The sequence below is a fragment of the Podarcis filfolensis genome (assembly GCF_964270895.1).
Source record: "Podarcis filfolensis genome assembly, chromosome: 10".
Taxonomy (NCBI): domain Eukaryota; kingdom Metazoa; phylum Chordata; class Lepidosauria; order Squamata; family Lacertidae; genus Podarcis; species Podarcis filfolensis.
In genome coordinates, this window is record NC_139612.1 from 45,229,332 (window position 1) to 45,250,110 (window position 20,779).

Consider the following 20,779-nt stretch of genomic DNA (forward strand, 5'->3'; position numbering starts at 1 on the left):
GGCTGCCTGGGGCAGTGCGTTCCCCCCGCACCCCTCTTCCTCCGCCAGTTCACGCAAAACACCTCTTTTCCCATGTCCATCATGCCAACTGAGAAAAACACAGTATAATTCACCTCATTATTTAATACAGGACTGCCCACAAACAACTCTGCCTGATTTACGTTAGTAATGGGGCTTAAAAGAGTTAGCAAAAGATTACGGCTATAGGACCCCGTTTTTTAACGAGTGCTTCCTGTTTATTTACCATTCAAGAAGCAGGCCCTAAAAGGCTGCAAGCAGACATGAGCTCCAAATCCAGAAATAAAAACCCTTTGAGAGGCCAATTTGAGCACAAGTATTGAAGAGAACACACAGGTTCTAGTCATCGCTCCTCAAATAGCTCAAGACGAAGGCTCCTCCCCTCTGGTGGGTTATGCAGGATGCTTTAAGATGCTTCCTGGAGGAGGAACCACCCTGATCTCCCCAGACTGGCCCTGTCTCACAAGTGAACGATCGTGGTTCTCCTGAGCTCACATAGTGCTCAGTTTTGGCAGATGCATAAATCTGTATTTTACTTTTGCTTTTATTTTATTTATTTTTACTGGAAACCCATTCACACCTTTGCGCTGCCCCAACTCCAACCCACCAACTTTGTTTGCTTAACAGGAAAGTGGGGGTGGGGGTGGGAAGGCCTCAGTCAAGACAGGGCATAAGGGGCCAAGCAGTCAAAAGAAAAGCTCAGAGAGCGGTGGGAAGAAATTGTGCAGCAGTAACTGGTGTGTGCCTGCCCTAGACACTGGCACGGTGTTGTTGTTGTTTTAATTTAACAGAGTCACAGGAGAGTGGTTGGGGCAGAGTGTGCCAATCCGTCTGAGAAGCCAACACATTTTCCTCTCCAATACTGGGAGAAATTGTCCAAAAGAGGATGCAGGCAAGCAGCACCCTCCCTGCACTTTCCTACCCAAGGCAGGAGGGACTGCAAGCTCACATTACAATGGCTGTAAGGGCATCTACTCACTCACTCAGGAGGACTTCAGAACAGAGGGAGACCCCAGACAAGAGTAGGCGCTGCTAACCCTGATCCTGTGGCCATGTTCTTACCAGGGGAGTATGATTTGTCCAGATTCTTAACCTGGGTTGGTGGCATAGTGGCTCAGGAAGCACAAGGGACAAGCCCCCCCCCCCCACTACTGAGTTAAGACTCTCACTACTGTCCTGTCCGTCCCCGTCAATCCCATGGGTTTTTGGTTTAAAAAGGGGGGGAAGACTAAGGGGGGACATGACTGTCATTCATAAAATTATTAACTAGACAGTGAAAAATGGAAAGAATGTCATCTTTCTTATAACGCTAATTTTGGGAGGTCACTTACCACTGACTGGGAATAGATTATGGGCAGACAATAAGAAGGGCTTTACACAAAGTACAGGTTACATGGAATTCACTGTCATAATACGTAGAGATGGCCAGTGGCTTAGATGTCTTTATGCATTTGTCTAATCCCTTTCTAGAGGAAAATTATAATGGAAGCTATCAGTCACTATAGTTAAATAGCATCTCCAAGCTCAGAGGCAGCATGATGCTGAAAATCAGTTTGGGGGGGGGTGAAGGAGGGAAGCCTGTATTTAAGTTGATCAAATGGTGTAGTGTGTACTGTTAAGGAATACTGTTATAGAATACTGTTAAGGACTGTTGAGGAAAGGTGGTGAGAAGGGGTGTTTTGCAGCTGTTTGATTATTATTTAAAAATAAAGATAAGCAAAGATATTGTGGGAAAATTCCATCGCCTCAGTAGCTGCGCAAACTCGGTTGGTTGAAGAAGATCCAACATAAAGAATCAAGATGCCATTTCCCAAGGCTGACAACAGAATCAGTACCTGTATCCTCTGTGTTGTATTTTCATAGGATTGGGAGTAGGGCTGGGGGGAATGATCCAGTACCACCAAGACACTCAGGAAAGTGACTCACTAAGTTACTGAAAAGTTTCTATTACTTCTATGACTTAAGGTGCCTTTGACAGCTGCCATAACGGAAGCTCTGATTCCAATCTGTTATCTCTGAAGACTTAAGGTACCATGCGATAAATACGCAATAAGGGTTCGAAGCTTCTATAGCCCATTTTCAACACTGCATACATGGAGTACTGTACCTATGGACCAGCAAGCTAACATCTGTAAAGAGCCACAGTATAAAGCACTGATGTAGAAGGCCAGTGAGCAGCAAAAAAGGTGGTTTGTTATTACACTATTAATGGGAACACCTTGCCCCGCCTGTGCCTCCAGGTGACAGTGCTTAGAAATCACCTCCTGTCTCTGCAGTCATCTCAAAGAGAATGGGTTGGTGCTAAATCGATGTTCTGTCTCTCCTGGCTCATCAAGAAGATCTAGATCAAAAAGATGGGTGGTTTTTCAGGCAGTATTGAATATTCCTGCCTACGTCAAACTTCACATTTAATAGGTCTGAGGAATTAAGAGCTAGTTTTTTGTACAGTAAACCAGAAAGAGCAACATAAAAAGATGTAAAAATGCCATCAATTTTTACTTTAAAGGTCTTTGCTCATCAGAATTTAAGAGGCCCTGTTCAAATATACATCATTAGCCACAACAAATCTTTATGAGTGCTTTTCTAAGGCTGAAGATTCTATTGTTCTGACATATCAGGTCCTGGGGAAGTAGACCAACAAGAGGAGAAAAAGCCTCAACAATTTTTAGATGCTGCTGCTTGAAGAGATACATCATCTAAGGCCCATTTTTTGTGTGCCCCCTCCAGAAGAGGTCTGGAGGGTAGCAACACAAGAATGGGTCTTTTCTAGGGTGGCTTCCCATTTGTGGAATATGCTCCCCAAGGAAACTCACCTGGCACCTTCATTACAAATCTTTAGGCGCCAGGTGGAAATGTTTCTCTAAAACCAGCCCTCTGGCTGATTAAACATTATATGGCCTTTTAAATGTGTCTTTGGAATTACTGGTTTGCTTGGTTTTTATGTATTTTGTGTTCTCATTTTGCATTTTTATGTTATGAAGCACCCTGTGATCTTCAGATGAAGAACCATATACTACACAAATTTAAACAGTAATAGTAATAAATACAGCATGGGAGAGTGACTAGAGTGTTCAAATCCCCACTCATCCATGAAGTTCACTAAATTATGTTGTGCCAGCCTAACTTACCTCACAGGGTTAATGTAAGGATAAAATTAAGGCGGGGTGTGTGTATGCCGCCTTCAGCTTCTTGGAAGAAAGTGCCCCAGAATCTTTCTGAAACTGCTTATGCAAAGTTAACTTCCATCACGCTAACCTTTTATAGTTATTTGAGACTGTTAACTAGTATATAGATAGAGGTGATCCAGCTGACATTATGAACTTTGACTTTCAAAAGGCTTTTGACAAAGTACTTCACAAATACTTTCAGGTATGTTTAGCAATCATGAACAAGAAGCAAGGTCCTCTTTATGGATCAGTAACTGACAAGAAACATGAAGCAGAAAGATGGAAATGTGGAAAATCGAGTCCTCCGAGAATAAGTACTGAGACATGTGTTATTTAACTTGATCATAGTCTACAGCTAGGGACAAGCAGTGATGTAATCATTTTTACTGGTGATACTAAATTCTTGAAGGTGATTAAAACAAAAAGGATTGTGAAGATCTCCAAAAGTTATCGCCAAACTGGGTGAACGGGCAGTAAAATGGCAAATACATTTCAATGTAAGCAAGTGTAAAATTTCACATGTTTGTTCACGCAGTGTTGGTGACTGATCAGAAACAAGACCTATGGGTCATAATGAAGAATTTGATGAAGCAGCTAACTGTGTGTGTGCCAGCTGTGAAAATGGTTAATTCTATGCTAGGAATCATCAGAAAAGTGGTTGAAAACTAAAGTGTCAATATCATAATACCATTATCCAAATCTATAGTGTGATGCATTTGGAATACAGTGGTACCTCAGGTTATGAACTTAATTCGTTCTGGAGATCTGTTCTTAACCCGAAACCGTTCTTAACCTGAGGCGTGCTTTTGCTAATGGGGCCTCCTGCTGCTGCCGGCGCGCAATGTCCGTTCTCATCCTGGGGCAAAGTTCTCAACCCAAGGTACTACTTCCGGGTTAGCAGAGTTTGTAACCCAAAGTGTTTGAAACCCAAAGCATTTGTAACATGAGGTACCACTGTACTGTGTACCATTCTGGGTCATTTTACCTCAAAAAGTGTATTATAGAGTTGGAAAGGGTTCAGGAAAGGGCACCTCTACTATAAAGAAAGGTTACAACATTTTGGATTTTTTTGTTTAAAGGTATATAAAGTTATACATGGTGCAGAGAAAGTATAGAAAAGTTCTCTCTCTCTCTCTCTCTCTCTCTCTCTCTCTCTCTCTCTCTCTCATATAACACTAGAACTCGTGAACATCCATTGGAGTCAAATGCTGGAAGACTTGGAACAAAAATAAGACAGCACTTGTTCACAAGTGCATAGTTAAGCCATGGAATCTGCTCCCCTAGAAGGCAGTGATGATCACCAAATTGGATGGCTTTAAAAAGAGGATTAGATAAATTCCTGGAGGACACAGCTATAAAAAGCTACTAGCCAAGATGACTATTATGTTCTGTCTCCATTGCTGGTGGCAGCAAACCTCTGACTACCAGTTTTGGGAAGCATAAGGGGGGAGAATGCCATTGGACTCACAGGCACTGAGTTGGCCACTGTGAGAACAGGATGCTGGTCTATATGGACCACTAGACTGATCCAGAAGGCTCTTCCTATGTTCTTAAATGTGGGGTACAAGTGTAAAAATTAAAATAATCCCCCCCAACATGGGCTGTAGACAAAACGCTGTTTCTGCATGTGCTTTAATGAAGGCAATGTATGAGTCAATAATCCCAGGACCTCAGCCACAGGAGTTTGGGAACCACTCCAACCAGTTTCAATTCATGTGCTCAAGTAAGAAAGCTAAGAGAAGCACAAAGGGTCTCACACTTACCAATGTAAAATACATCTTGGGAACACTTCTCGGATCCATAAATAGATTTATTTAAAGCAATCTTATAATTTGCTACTCACCTGCATGTCTGAGAAAGCAGCAATTGTTGCCAGACAAGCACCCAAGTTATAAACGACACAGAGGAAACCAGCTGCTTTTACAGCTCAATCAACACTGATCTATGTTTAATATGGCATGGCTGAGATGACTGCATGCAAACCTCAAGATAAATCCTCTTCTAGCTTTAAAGGAAAAGGATTCTAACTAGAAAATACAGAAGATGAGCTGAGATGTACATGCAGCATTGCTGGGATGGGTGAGTGAGAATATAGTAGTTGCAGTAATCATAGTGCCTGATGCTCACCGGTCAGCTATTATAATTGGATGACCTTACAAAGTATGATCAAACAAATACCTGGCTTACCTTCTGAGTAGATTCCTTCTTTTTCTTATCCTCTTTCTTTCTTCTCTTGTCTTCCATTAACTGTTCTTCCTTTTCTTGCTCCTTCTCTCTGTTAAAAGTTTAAAATTAAAAAGTTATTCCTAAATATATGCTTTATACAAAAAAAGCCAAATCCTCTGCAATAGAAAAGAGATGCTGGCTACCTCTATACTGTGTAAAACACCATATAATACCTAACTTGAAGAGTCAGCCCTCCCATATAAATCAACCAGAAGCCTGTCACTGGAGGGTACGGAGGGTAGCAAAAAGAGAAAGGCTCCGCATTTGTGGGAAATTCTCCCCAGGGAAACACACCTCACACCAACAATGTCTGCTTTCCTGCTTGCTCAGGCTTTCAGTCTTTGAGCATAGTGTAGTATGATTTATATCCATGATATTCTTCTTTCAGTGGGATGGGGTAGGATATGTCATTTTTATTCTTGTTAAATAAAAACCTTTATAAATGTTTGTTCTATTGTATTTTATTCTATATATTTGGTTTTAAATTACTGAGAAAGCTATTCAGCATTTTATATATTTGTACGTTGCTTACAGACATTTTGTAGACTGCATTAAATGAATGCAACAAAAAATCCTGATCATCAATTGCAGGCTGTCCGCTTTGGGTCTAAAGTCAAAATATGATCCAATTTTTGAGTTAGATTCCCACACAAATTATTTAATATACCAGCATAAATCCAAAAAACTGCAAGCAAACTGGAAGGAGAATTTGCAGAGCTTCTGATTTCCTTTAAGCTTACACCTCACCATTACTGATAGTCAAAATACAAACTGATCTTTAAACTTAACAGCTGGTTTGCCTCTTTGCTCAGGCAAAAATTCAAAGGAAAATTCCATATGCATGGTCCTCCACCATGTACACACATACCATCCTTTGGCTGTTAATGCTCTCATAGTAATAATGATCCAAGATCATTCCCAGAAACTGGTACTGAGAAGCTACTATTCTACCTCATGACCTTGATATGCAGAATGCCACATGCCCATCATGTCCCCCACACTGCTCTTAATGGAAAGTAGAAAGCCACATGTTTTCCTTTGGCCTAATGGCCACAGGGCACACAAATGGCTTGCAATATATATGCATGCAAAGTCATCAGTCTTCTCACTTCTGTTTTTTCTAACTGTTTTTCTGCATACCCAGATTGTTTTATGGGCATGCAGAAACTACCCACTTCTCTCTGAAAAGGCCTATTTCATTGCCATACTGGTCAGCACTGGGCCATTCACTTCACTATCAGATGACTCATTCGCACAGGCAAACAGACTACTGATGCTGCAGGTACTTAGTGATGAATACGACTGTGTGAACCAACCCCTAAAAGGTAGCTAAAAGATCCTTGTGCATTTCTACTCCATTCTCCCTCCTGTGTTTACTGTGCAAAAACTGAATAACCTCATTTCACTTTTAACCAACAGTAGCTACATAACCAAATTTCCAGATACACTGGTACAACTGAGGCATTAGACCTAAGTAAACAAATAAAACAAATATTCAACTAGCAACATGTGAAAGAAGAACTGCCTCCAATAAGACAATAAACTGTGGAATAAACTGTTTATTGCTTAATTCCCATGATTAATTCCTATAATACAAGTCATTATGTGCATTTTGCTACGATCAACCTTTAGATGAGCAAGGAAGAAGTCTAAAGTCTGAATGTAAGGTTTATGAGCTCAACCCATGGTGACAATTTCTCATGTTACATAAGCACAAAGTAATGTTATGCCATTTCATAGTGAAATATGGTAAAGACCAAATATGTATAGATTTGAGAGAAACTATAATGGATTGAAAAATAACCTCCACAAAACAATGTTTCAGCATTAACAACAAAAACAAAATTGTATACTGTAATGGTTTAAAGATAAGATTTTATATAAAAAGCCAATTACTAAGTCTTTTTAAAAGGCAACCACTATAAGTCCTCCAGAGCCAAGAACTACTTAACTTGCTTCTCTCTTGTCAGTCACTTCTCCACGTAGTCTTCACTTATCTCACCTACTGTTGAAGAACACCAACATTATGGAGGGCCAGGATTTATAACTTTAGTGTATTGCACAGGGTTTTTCCTTGGAATTCCTCAACGTCTAAAAAGCTCCCTAACTGCCCCTTTGGGATCTATGTATTACAGCAGGGGCCCTAAAATATAATGGCAAACAAATACTTTTAAAATAGGTCATCTCCCTTTATACTTCCCCAGTTCTTTGTGTTGTAGGGTAAAGAGAGATAGACATGAAATGAACACTACTCTGCGGCTAAAAATTCCCTAAGGTTCTGAGAGTTCTGAGATTTGAGAAGCAATCTGAGATGTAACAGAGAGTGTACAAAGGGAAAATTAAGATCCTTCAGAGCTATGTTTAAATCAGGACTGCCAACTAATTTAAATCAATCCCTCTAAGAGGCAGAGATTTGTTCACCAACAAGCAATGCTTGTTGTTTCTTGGCAGAAATCCGAAGTAGCATCACAGCAAGGAGTCTGCCTTCTTTATATAGTGTATCTAGAACAAGTGATATGGCACTCTTAGTAAAACACAATGCATTTAAAAGCAGTTAACTAATGCAACAATGCTGTCTTGTTTACTCAAATGGCTTGAACATCCATGCTTAGGATAATTATAGATGTTTAAGGGAATGGATATTCACTGTTAGGGGTGTATGTATGAACAAAATTTGTTTCCATAAGATTAAAATAACCATAATTTGAGCAATAAATGATCTGTGAATGTTATAATTCATTTTAAAAAGCAGGACCTGGCAAGTCAGAATTACTTAATGTCTTCAATAGGTAATGCAACATTCCGAATTCTTCAGTAACTTCTTTCCTAACCATAAAACTGTTCCTAACCAAAGTACTATGTGAACGTATAATCAGAAATGTCTTAATCTAAAATCAATTCCAGACAATATTAAAATGGACTTTTGAGGACTTGAGGAATTTTTAAAATTAACTTTAATTAAAGAACATGCTCCACATTATCCCGCGGTGACAAAAATACTGGTAGCTTCTTGGCTAAAAGGAGGTACATTTACAGCATAATCCAACATATGTTATTTACTCAGAACTAAGCATCACTGTGGTGAAATCCTAAGTGCTATGTTTAGGATTGGAACCTTACGTCTTTAAAAAAGAAAAGGAAGAGAGATTTACTTTTATTTTTATTGTGAGTGCAGTGGTGCCTAAAGAGTCAAAAAGAGTACTCACATCCATTTTAAGTATTTTATATAGAACACAATAGTTAAAAATAAAGTACTGAATTTCCATCTACTTAAAACCCTCCGGTTTGTATCCAATGGTACCAGTCAGATGACAAGGTTTCCTTCAGCACAATTGGGAGGGATGCCATTTTTGGCAATCTGTTCCGAAGTGTTGGGGGACTCCAAAGCAGAATACAGGGGTGCAGAGGGGAAGAGGTGAACACTGCTTTCCCCTCATTCTGCTGAATCAATCCTTACCACCAGCTGGGTGACACAATTAGAAAAAAGCCCTTTGTAAATAGTGAAGCCCCGAACAATACACATTTCTAAACATACTTTGTAAGCGGTAGCTCCAGTTTTAATATAAGCTTCATTCTTTTTTCACAAAGTTCACCATGCAGGTATTGTTTAGGCAAGAAAACCCAATAGCATGCAACATACAGATGAGAGATCACCAATGTCTTTGGATCAATGAGTGTATTTGGGATTTTGAGAGAGTGCCCTTGGCATCATGCTCTCTAACTGCTTCACACACACCCCAAAGACAGAAAGAAAATGTGCTAGGGCATGCACATGCCCCTACACACAGACAGACAAACAGACAGACACACACACACAGCTTTTCCATGAGATAAGGGTAAAAATCAGATCCAGTAGAATAATAGAGTCCCCTAAATTTCCATGACTTTACCTAAGTTACCCCAGTACCACCATAAAATTAAAGCCAATATTGGATAGACTGAAGATTTAAAATCACTTCACAGATCCAGTGCTTCCCTCTCATTCTGTTGAATGAAGCTTTACCACCAGCTGAGTGACACAATTAGAAATAGCCTGTAGATCTGAAAGAAAATGGTGTGAACACACCACTCTTCCTTCAGCTCTATGCACTTTTTTAAGGGTGGGGGCAGCATGGCTACCTTATAATGAAGAGGAGGAGGTGAAAGGATTTGCAGCCACCAGAAGTCCTCAAGCTTGCCATTATGCCCATGTAGATGGAAAACTTCACCACACTGAATACTCTAGAATACTCTGTTTACCCAAAATGAATGAGTTAATATCTTACGGCAGTTAAATATTTCCTTTGAAACCACAAATAGAGAATCTCTCTCAGCTTACAACGGTTACAACAGATTAAAGCACACCCTCTGCCAAGGCACTCACGTAACCGTACTTTTCATCAGCACGCTTTTGTCCTGTATTTTTTTATCTTGTGAACCGCCCCGATATCATCGGATGAGGGACGGTATATAAATTTAATTATTATAATAAAATAAATATACAGGCAACCCCCCAATAGTGTGGGGGTTATATTCCGGGTCACCTTGCACATCGGTGGAGAACGCATCATCTTTCCCTGCTTCCCCCATATTTATTTACCTACTTTATTTATACTGCTGCCCCATAGCAGAAGTACTCTAGGAAGCCAGTGTAGTGTAGCGGTTAGAGTGTTGGACTAGGACCTGGGAAACCAGGGTTCAAATCCCCACTCAGTCATGAAGGTCACTGAGTAACCTTGGGCAAGTCACAGCCTCTGAACCTACCTCACAGGGTTGTTGTAGGAATTAACTGAAGTGGGGGTAAACCATATATTTCTTGGAAGAAAGGTTGGGATATAAATGCAATAAATAAGCTATTCTGCTTAAGAAAGATGGAGGGGCCAGTCAGATGAAGATGTCAACTGCCAACCTGGCCTCTGGAGATCTCCATGTGGTAGCGATTAGACCCACACAAATTGCAAAACATGTCTGGTGCCTGGTTAGTTTTGAACACTGGGCACAGGCAGGTAGCATAGGTTCCGCAAGAATGGAGAGATGCTATGGAACGCCTAAGTACTACAAGTACTCTAGCACATGGGTAGTCCCGGGGGCTGGTTCCGGCCCAATCGCCTTCTCAATCTGGCCTGCGGACGGTCTGGGAATCCACGTGTTTTTACATGAGTAGAATGTGTGCTTTTATTTAAAATGCATCTCTGAGTTATTTATGGCGCATAGGAATTCGTTCATTTCTCCCCCCCCCCAAAAAAAATATAGTCCGGCCCACCACATGCTCTAAGGGATGGTGGACCGGCCCACGGCTGAAAAAGGTTGCTGACCCCTGCTCTAGTATCTGCTTTCTGCACAAGCTACAATTTCTGGACCATCTTCAAGGGCAACCCTGCATAGCACACACTATAATAATTGAGACAGAAGGTTATCAGAGTGTTCTAAACTATCACCTATCTGCGTCGAAGAACAGCCAATAGCTAGAACTAGGCTCTCCTTGCCACAGAAAGCACCTAAGCCTACAATGCAGAGATGGATCCAGGAGAATCTCCAGACTATGAACTTGTTCTTTCAGCGGGAGTGCTACTCCATCTGCAGCAGCTCAAACACAAGAACTACCCAACAATGTCTCTGTCTTGTCCGAATTAAGCTTCTGTTCACTAGCTCTCATCCAGCCCATTACTGCCGCTAAACACCAGCTCAACATCAACATATCACTGAATATTATGTTAATAAAACTCAGTCCCAAACTCCCAATGATTCCACCCAATGGCCTATAGATGTTAAATAGCACTGGGGACAGAATTGAACCCTGCATCACAGTTGCCACAGATCCAAGCATGTCACTCTTATGGTTCTCTGAAAACAGCCCTGCAAGCAGGAACAGAACCACTGTATCATCATGTCACCAACCCATACAGCTGCTCCAGATGTATGCTATGGTTAATAGGATCAAATCTGCTAACAGATTAATGAGTGACCACAGGGAACCACTGCTATGTCTCTCCAAAAACACATCACCAACCACAACGACCAAAGCCATTGCAGTGCCAAACCAAGCCCTGAAGCTGTATTGAAATGGGTCAAGGAAATCTGCTTCATCAAAGTGTGTCCAAAGTGCCTGGCCACAACTCCCTCAAGTACCTTGTCCAAAGAGGAATATGGGCAACTGGGTGATAATTGCTCAAAACCTCAGGATCCAGGGAGCACCCCTTGAGGAGGTGAAGCACCACCACACATTTCAAAGTGCCTCGCAAAATGTGACTTTACCACTCCCTGGACTAACCTAATATTTCAGGCGCTATACAAAACATGAGTGTATCTTTTCTACCACCAAAACTCTCTAAATGTAGTTTATGTGCAAGAGCATATTCTTACTTCAGTTATTTCTCCCTTGAGAAATACTTTGTGATTCCCAATATTTCAACTTGTGCTCAAGAAGGACATTCTTTTTATGAAAAATACACGGGAAAATTGTGAAAAGCTTTTCTATCCCTGTAACTATGTCCACTCTAGGTCAGCGAAAATTGTGTCTCATCTCTTTTCTCAATAGAAAAGAAATAATAATATCACAGGATTCAGTGATGTCTTCTGTTATATTACATACATGCTAGATAGACTGCAAAGAGCTACTTTATGTGTAGTCAAGCATTTGGGACATACCCCACAGGACTTCTGACTTTCCTCATTAAGCAACAAACCTGTATATATCACCCAACACCAGCTGCTTTAGAAGCAACGCTCCATTTCTAAAGGTGTTCACTATGCAGAATAGGAAGCTGCTAAAGAAAAACAGGCTCAAAACCAACTTGCACATACAGAACTAGATATATGATTTTTTGGATCATTAAATATCAATACAGTGGTACCTCGGGTTACATACGCTTCAGGTTATAGACTCCGCTAACCCAGAAATATGCCTGTTGTCTTTGTCCATGGAGTTTTCTTGGCAGGGATACTGGAGTGGCTTGCCGGTTCCTCCTCCAGGTGGATCACGTTTGGTCAAAACTCTCCACTATGACCTGTTCATCTTGGGTGCCCTGCTCGGCATAGTTCATAGCTTCTCTGAGTTATTCAAGCCCCTTCGCCATGGCAAGGCAGTGATCCATGAAGGGGCAGTGATCCATGAAGGGGATCGACTACAGCAAACTATGGCAAGTTCTTAAAGAAATGGGAGTGCCTGATCACCTCATCTGTCTCCTAAGAAATCTCTATGTGGGACAAGAAGCTACAGTTAGAACTGGATATGGAACAACTGATTGGTTCAAAATTGGGAAAGGAGTACAACAAGGCTGTATATTGTCTCCCTGCTTATTTAACTTATATGCAGAATTCATCATGCGAAAGGCTAGGCTGGATGAATCCGAAGCCGGAATTAAGATAGCCGGAAGAAATATCAATAACCTCAGATATGCAGATGACACAACCTTGATGGCAGAAAGTGAGGAGGAATTGAAGAACCTTTTATTGAGGGTGAAAGAGGAGAGCGCAAAATATGGTCTGAAGCTCAACATCAAAAAAACGAAGATCATGGCCACTGGTCCCATCACCTCCTGGCAAATAGAAGGGGAAGAAATGGAGGCAGTAAGAGATTTTACTTTCTTGGGCTCCATGATCACTGCAGATGGTGACAGCAGTCACGAAATTAAAAGACGCCTGCTCCTTGGGAGAAAGGCGATGGCAAACCTAGACAACATCTTAAAAAGCAGAGACATCACCTTGCCAACAAAGGTCCGTATAGTAAAAGCTATGGTTTTCCCAGTAGTGATGTATGGAAGTGAGAGCTGGACCATAAAGAAGGCTGATCGCCGAAGAATTGATGCTTTTGAATTATGGTGCTGGAGGAGATGCTTGAGAGTCCCATGGACTGCAAGAAGATCAAACGTATCCATTCTTAAGGAAATCAGCCCTGAGTGCTCACTGGAAGGACAGATCGTGAAGCTGAGGCTCCAATACTTTGGCCACCTCATGAGAAGAGAAGACTCCCTGGAAAAGACCCTGATGTTGGGAAAGATGGAGGGCACAAGGAGAAGGGGACGACAGAGGATGAGATGGTTGGATGGTGTTCTTGAAGCTACCAGCATGAGTTTGATCAAACTGTGGGAGGCAGTGGAGGACAGAAGTGCCTGGCGTGCTCTGGTCCATGGGGTCACGAAGAGTCGGACACGACTAAACGACTAAACAACAACAAACTCAGAAATAGTACCTCGGGTTAAGAACTTTGCTTCAGGATGAGAACAGAAATCGTGCTCCGGAGGCGCAGCGGAAGCAGGAGGCCCCATTAGCTAAAGTGGTGCTTCAGGTTAAGAACAGTTTCAGGTTAAGAATGGACCTCCAGAACGAATTAAGTACTTAACCCGAGGTACCACTGTAGTTCAATATCAATAGTACCTTGTGTAACAACACAATGAAAATGCAATCAAATGAATGAAAGATCCCATACATATGGCAGTGGCCCATTTCTGACTAGCTGATCACACCCATGTGAATTGGATTCCACAGTAATTTATTCTCTGCATAGTATTGTCACAACTATTGCTATCTCTTACACAGCCTGACCTCCTGGTCTCATTTTCAAAAGAGAATGTTCTCTCCTCTTTCTACTCAGGCTGTGCATGTGTACTTAGGTGATGCATATGATGAACTCCAGCAGCTGAGCCTGGCTCTTACCTATACATGTACCACAAAACTCTTCATTGTTTTTGCTGCAATACTACCTCTCTTCAAAAGTGTCAGCAAGGATAATCATAGACATTCTCAAAAACAAAAAACAACGTATTTTAAGGTAAGAGTCTGATCTTGCTCCCAACCTGACATGCTAAGCCTTGCTTAGCTTTTTAAAAACAGCATTCCCTTAGAGCCCTAACTAGCAAAGAGCAAAAATATATATATGATTTAATAACCCACTAAAAAACTTTATGTAAACAAATACAGACTTTGTTTCCCCAGGAAGACTTAGTGGACAAATTCTATTAGTCTCAAGCCATCAACATTAGGGTCAGGAAGGAATCTTCCACTCCCAAATCAGAATGCTAGTATTCCTTTAATGCAGCTGTCTTCAGACTTCAGTACCCAGATGTTGGACTACAACTCCCATCATCCCCAATCATCAGATAAACTGGCTAGGGATTGTGGTAGTCGCAGTTCAACAACATCTTGGGCACAAAGGTTGAAGAACCCTCCTGTATTGCACTACTGTCAGGCAATTAACAGTGCTGGATTGGGTCTGAATTCTTTAACGTATATTAATCCAAAAGGTTTGCTTTTTTCATGGGGAAGTAGTCTCAGTGATTAAGAAACAACAAAACAGGTTGTCTTTTGCCATCTGAGTTATATTAATGTTTCTTAAAATATCCTGGTTTAAAATAAAACCTAAATTTAAATACAGGCAATAGTAAGGTCTACACGTATTAACTTAAAACAGAATAATGACCATCCAAACAGATTAGGCTAAAGGTGGATATCTGCCTGAGGTTGACTGATACCCTGACCTGGTTCTCATATCGTATTAAACTATATTTTATAGTTTATTACTATGGCATAATGTGCTAATAAATGTGGCTGCACTTCATTCCTCTCCCGGTCCAGATGGGGAAAAGGCTATGGTCTGGCTTCTCATGTTGGGCTCACTGTGTGGAGAAAACAATAAACCCTAAGCAGAAGTCAAATTTTGTTCTTTGTTTTACCACTCATGGTTTGTTTGGGGGGTTTCCAGCAGCAAGGGAGGAGGGCAGCACCTATTATTTCAGTATCATGCATTAACAACTAAACTACAGGTCACTGGGGATATGCACATGCCTTACTCAGGCGTGTTTCAGCTTTTGAACACTGCTGTAAACCAAATGCAAACCAATGGTTTAATTTATGTGCTACATTTATTATACAAGTTTTCTACTGGATCCAGGCACACATCATCAGCAGTTATGATCGGCTTTCAAGTAAATGATCCTACTTAGTATTATTCCATGGATAGAATCACATTGAAATCCATCTCTTCTTAGATATCTGAGTGGCAAAACAAGATGTATTTAATTGTTACAGTAGCCAGCTAGTATGTATAGTCTTATCAAATGTCTCTTGAATTTAAATATTGTGGTTCTGTGGGTCTGCTCTTGTTCTCAGGGAAAGAGAATACCACCTTTTAGTGTTAACGTACATGCAACTACAAAGTAAGTTCTACTCAACACAACAAGATAGCACAAAGTGCCTTTCTGGATTAGGCCAGTATCTAGTCCAGCATCCTGTTTTCAAAGTGGCCAACCATATGTCCATTGGAATCCCACAAGCATAACCGGAGTGCAACACTACTCTTCCCACTTGTGATTCCCAGCAACAGGCATTCGGAGGTATACTGCCTCAGATGGTGGAGGAAAAACATAGATATTGTGGCTAGTAGTAGCCAATAGCCTTATTCACCACAATTATCTGATCCTCTTTCAAAGCATTCAGAGTTGGTGGCCATCACTACCTCCTGGGGGAACGAATTCCGCAGACTGTATTAAAATATTATGTGCTATGTGAAGAAGTACTTTCTCAGACCTTAACATTTCCATTTATGTTATTTTATTAACTTCTCTAAAGAGCCAGGTATGTTACAGCTGTTTAGGGATAGGGTGCTACTGCAACAGTTGCAGCTCCCTACTGGAATGTTTTGATGTTCCACTTTTGAATCCATGTATTTTCTTTATTTCAGGACACAGTGGTACCTCGGGTTAAGAACTTAATTCGTTCTGGAGGTCCGTTCTTAAACTGAAACTGTTCTTAACCTGAAGCACCACTTTAGCTAATGGGGCCTCCCGCTGCGGCTGCTGCGAGATTTCTGTTCTCATCCTGAAGCAAAGTTCTTAACCTGAGGTACTATTTCTGGGTTAGCGGAGTCTGTAACCTGAAGCGTATGTAACCTGAGGCGTCTGTAACCCAAGGTACCACTGTACATGCAAAGACAATAAATTTTCCTTACAATTTGGTGGTCAGCTACATTCAAGACATGAATCAAGTACTGGGACAACAACTAAAGTGGAAGGGTGTTATTTGGCCATTGATCTTTCTTCTACTCTTCCAAAACAAGAAATAGAGGATTGACAAGAACTTTATTCATCCAGCAAGATCAGACAATTTGCGATCCAATAAACATAGTCCCCATTTAAACCTTTTAGGTCCTTTGTAGTAAAGGTATTTATCAGCGTTTCTTCCAGAGTATAGCATCTAATCATTGAGCTGTACCTTAGAACATCTTCTTTCCATTCAGTTTTTTGGGGGTATAATTTTTCTAACACTGGGAAGCAGTTTTCCTGAGAAAGTAATTCAAAAATTAATTTCAATATACGAAACATTTACAAAGAAAAAAAGCAAGTAGTTGTTTATTTGTTACAGCTTGAATAGCATTCCAAAACAAGACCACTGGAAATATATTGTGTGTTAATTCAGGGTACGCACTGTACAATATGCATTAAACATAAAAGTGCATATTAGTCTTAAAAAGCAGCAAGTGTATGATCAATTAAAATTACAGGGACTAATAACATGCATATCAAGAACATAATATCATTATAGTTTTCCCACTGAAAGTTATTGGTTTATTCTAAAATAATAAAAAACTATCACTTATTTGTTAATCTTATGCCTGCATGAGTGATATGTAGAGGCGCTACTTCTCTCAAAGGAGAAAGTTAAGTATTTACTGCATCCTGCCAGTTAGGAAGTTAGTTTCGTCAACATGTCCCAACAGCTTTTCTATTTGAACCATTGCACAGCAGAGGATGTAAGCTCAATGTCTATTCCTGTTTCCAGGGAAACACTAGACCAAACACATCTTGACTAGCGCTTGTTTCTGCATAACCAAGCAAGAAAGGAAGGTCCCTATTGTTTGTTCCTTCACACAGATTTATATGGATTTGTTTCAAAAGCTAATATAACAAATCTTTTCCAAAGAAAGTGAACAAAACAATAACCCTAAAAAATCTCAACTTATTAATTCCACTCATTTAGTGTCCCAATCCATGCTCTAATTTTCACATTAGACTACTGTAATATACTCTGCATCAGAGCTTTTCAAACTTTTCATTTTGGTGATACACTTTTAAGACATGCATCATTTTGCAACGCAGTAATCCAGTTTTACTAGCAAACCAAAGATTAAATAAACCCCTTCTCAGCCCCAAGAGAAGCGTGGGAAGCATTCATACAACACACCTACACACTGCAGCCAAAACACCAACCTGTCGCGATACACAAATAATGTCACAACACAGTTTGGAAAGCTCTGCTCTACATGAAGCTGCCTTTCAAAACTGTTTTAAAACTGCAATTAGTTGTGAGTGCAGCAGCTAGACTACCAAATAGGGCTGGGCATTATGAGTACAGAAAGTGAGATCTCCAACAAAATGTTCTAGCCCCTCTATTCCTCCTCTCACCCAGTTTTCTGCCCTCTTAAAAAAAAATCTAGCTTGCATTTGATAACCATTAAACAATTTCCTCATGAGCCAAGTTTGATAGATAGGCAGAACTGTCAAACACCAGACATCACAATGGCCTGTGTATGGGGTGCTTTAAACCTCCAATAACCAGCTGACTGTCAGTGCTTACAGGAGTTCAAAGCAGCACTTTAAAGCCTTATCACCTGATTGTGAGGGCAACAAAATGCTTGTTAAGGTCCCCGACAGCTCTAATGATCAGCTGCTAATCAATGCTTGCAGACAAGCCTGCACAGTGCTTTGAAGCCGTACCTTCAAGTGTTACTCTGCAAGCCAAGACAATGGGAGCCCTTTCCAGTGTCCAACTATCAGCTGATAATCTGGGCTTCAAAACATCAGCAATCAGCAGATCACTGAACTAGCAAAGAGGTGCACATGGCATTACGCACAGCATTTTGCAGATGCTATCAGTGGTGCCTGCAAACCCTTCTTACAAAAACATGACTTTTCCTGCTCCACATCTGACATCATAAATGGAATCAAGTACAGGGCAGGTAGCTGTGGCTTGGCCCAAAATAGCCTCATAGGCCAAATAAGGAGGGCTAGTTGGCCTAATTAGTTCCCCACTGCTGATCTTGAATTAGTTGTTTACAGCTTATGACCATGGTACTTAAAGGGCTGTCTGTCTGTGTCACTTGTACATTAAGTTCTTTTTACTAGGTGCCTTTTGTCTTTTGTAGCTGGCTACCAAGGAAAGGGTCTTCTCTGTGATAGTGCTCCAATTATGAAATATGCTCCCTTGGCATTTCATCTGCTTTGTTGTCATTTTACAGCCTGCCAAAGAATTCCCCACTCCCCACTTTTTAAATTTAAAAACTATTAGCAGGGATTATCTGATAAAATATTACTGTCCCCTCCCTTTACACTCTCTATCCCCACCCCACCCTGACTGAGAAGCATTTGCCTCAAGGCCAACAAATTGTCTTTATTTCAAAACTGCCAGTTTCTGAAGTTGACTTATTTAACAAAGTTTAGTTTTATGTTTAAAAATAGTTCTGTGTCCAGACAACACAAGAAGCTTCAGTTAACCAAAAGCTCAAGCTTCTGAACACCTCCTCAGCCCTGCAGTGAGAGGGGTGACATGTGATAGACTATGTTGACTGCTATTACTTAGCTTTGTTATTCTAATCTAGAAGGCATTTCCTACTGATGTTATCTGTTTGTAAGCCACTTTAAGGATCTTCTTTGCTAAATTGCAAGTTAAAAATCGCCAGACTAAATGCATTCACTACATCTTAGCTGGAAATGCTTATGGCCACAATTTCCGAAAGCAACATAATCTTTCTACTCACCACCACAGTCATTTTGCAATTTGTAAATAAACATGGTAGGGCTCTTTAAAGGCACTGAAGGAAGTGTACTTTAGGTAACAGACAGGATAGTTAAGTCCCTGACTATTCTATGAAATGGTCATCTAATCTGCAGAGATAAAGCAGACAGACAGACAGAGGTCACAAGCAGTTTAATATAGCAGGTCGACCCTTTCCTGCAATATTAACCCTATAATCTGCTATGAAGATTAATGTGTGAGCTGGCATAGGAGATTTCCTGCACGCATTTGCATGTGCCCTATTTGTAAGAACTTCGTACATTTCAAAACACAAAGCACCAAGTAAATTCCTTATTATTTAACAAAGATTTATTAGAAGACTATGATGTACTCATGTGTACCCCACATGCAGGGCATAACAGTATTGACGGAGAGCCAGGGCCATGCTTTTAGTCCTGCACATATTACCACTCCATTCTGGAAAAAAATATTATTTTCTTGACAAGAGTGGCAGACTCAATCTGCAAAACAAGGGAAAGAGGACTTGATTATCAAACCAATGTTTCATGCCTTAAACAGAGCAGCAACATGACATCTGTGAATAAGGAGACTATACCAGAAGAGGGTACAGGGTATTTATGAATATGGCAGCAGCATATCTTAAAGATGTCTATTAAGTCCCATTTGAGAATGAGGGTTGATTCTACTATCGCCTCCTTAGCAACCACCCATGCAGGTAGAGCACTGGGACTAGGAGGAGGATAGGATAGAATTTCAATGGTTGCTATTAAGAACATTTGAAACCACACCCCTCTCATCACCGAGCTTGAGAACAACTATTCAATGAAAGAGAAAGCATATGTAAGTTATTTTTAACTATAGCAATTGAACAATGGAAAAAAGTTCCCTCATACTGTTGGATTTACAGTTCACCCAAGGTTGCCTTAGTCTGGTTTAGTCATGGGAGTAAAAAAGAAGCAATTCTAAAAAAATCCAGAAAGCAGCATTTTAAAAAATGAAGAGCAGAAAATTTCAGAATTCATAAGAAAAGTATCCCAAAGCTTTAAACAGATTTAGAATCTGACCTGGAATATTTATTTGCCTTATGTTTAGTGAACAAAAGGTACGTAGCAATTTTTATGCCCTATAAACATCCAACATGTTTTCTTAGTCAAAAGTAGTCAAGACTGTAAAATATGATGAAACAGCCATTGGATCTTTGGATGAAGGGGGATATACAAATTTAACAACAGCAGCAGCAGCAGCAGCAACAACAACTCCTCACACTTAATGTAGTTTTGGCCACAATCTTGCAACACACCTCAAAATAAGTTTTACCTGAGCTCAACAGGATTTCCTGCTGAGTAAGGCTGCATGCATAGAATTACACTCATAGTCTGACCAATTCACTCTTACACTGCAGGATAGAGTGGTAGGAAAAAGCGGCTTTTGCTACCCAAACACCTGATTCACCCAGCCAGCGTAGGAGCAAATTTTTAAATGTTGTTTTATTTTGCTGGTGGTAAACCAGGGGGTCTGCAGGGTAACGCAACAGTGTCTTTTGCTATGTTCTATCCCACCAAACACCTGATTCACCCAGCAGCACAGCGGGGGGGGGGATGTGTCTTTTGCTACTGTGTTGCTGGGCAAATCAGGCATTT

The 20,779-nt window shown here is 40.6% G+C and overlaps 1 protein-coding gene across 22 annotated transcripts in view; it reads right to left on the reverse strand.

Moving 5' to 3' along the window:
• Window positions 1-20,779, reverse strand: part of TNRC6B (trinucleotide repeat containing adaptor 6B) — a 104,887-nt gene that overhangs the window by 51,597 nt on the left and 32,511 nt on the right. For 18 of the 22 annotated variants that reach the window (XM_083573721.1, XM_083573728.1, XM_083573717.1 and 15 more), the window contains one exon: window positions 5,373-5,460. In XM_083573721.1, the coding sequence (XP_083429847.1) occupies window positions 5,373-5,460 (88 nt within the window). Of the gene's footprint in view, window positions 1-5,372; window positions 5,461-16,598; window positions 16,667-20,779 lie in introns of all 22 variants that reach the window. The other 4 variants (XM_083573718.1, XM_083573731.1, XM_083573736.1 and 1 more) reach the window with 1 other exon arrangement.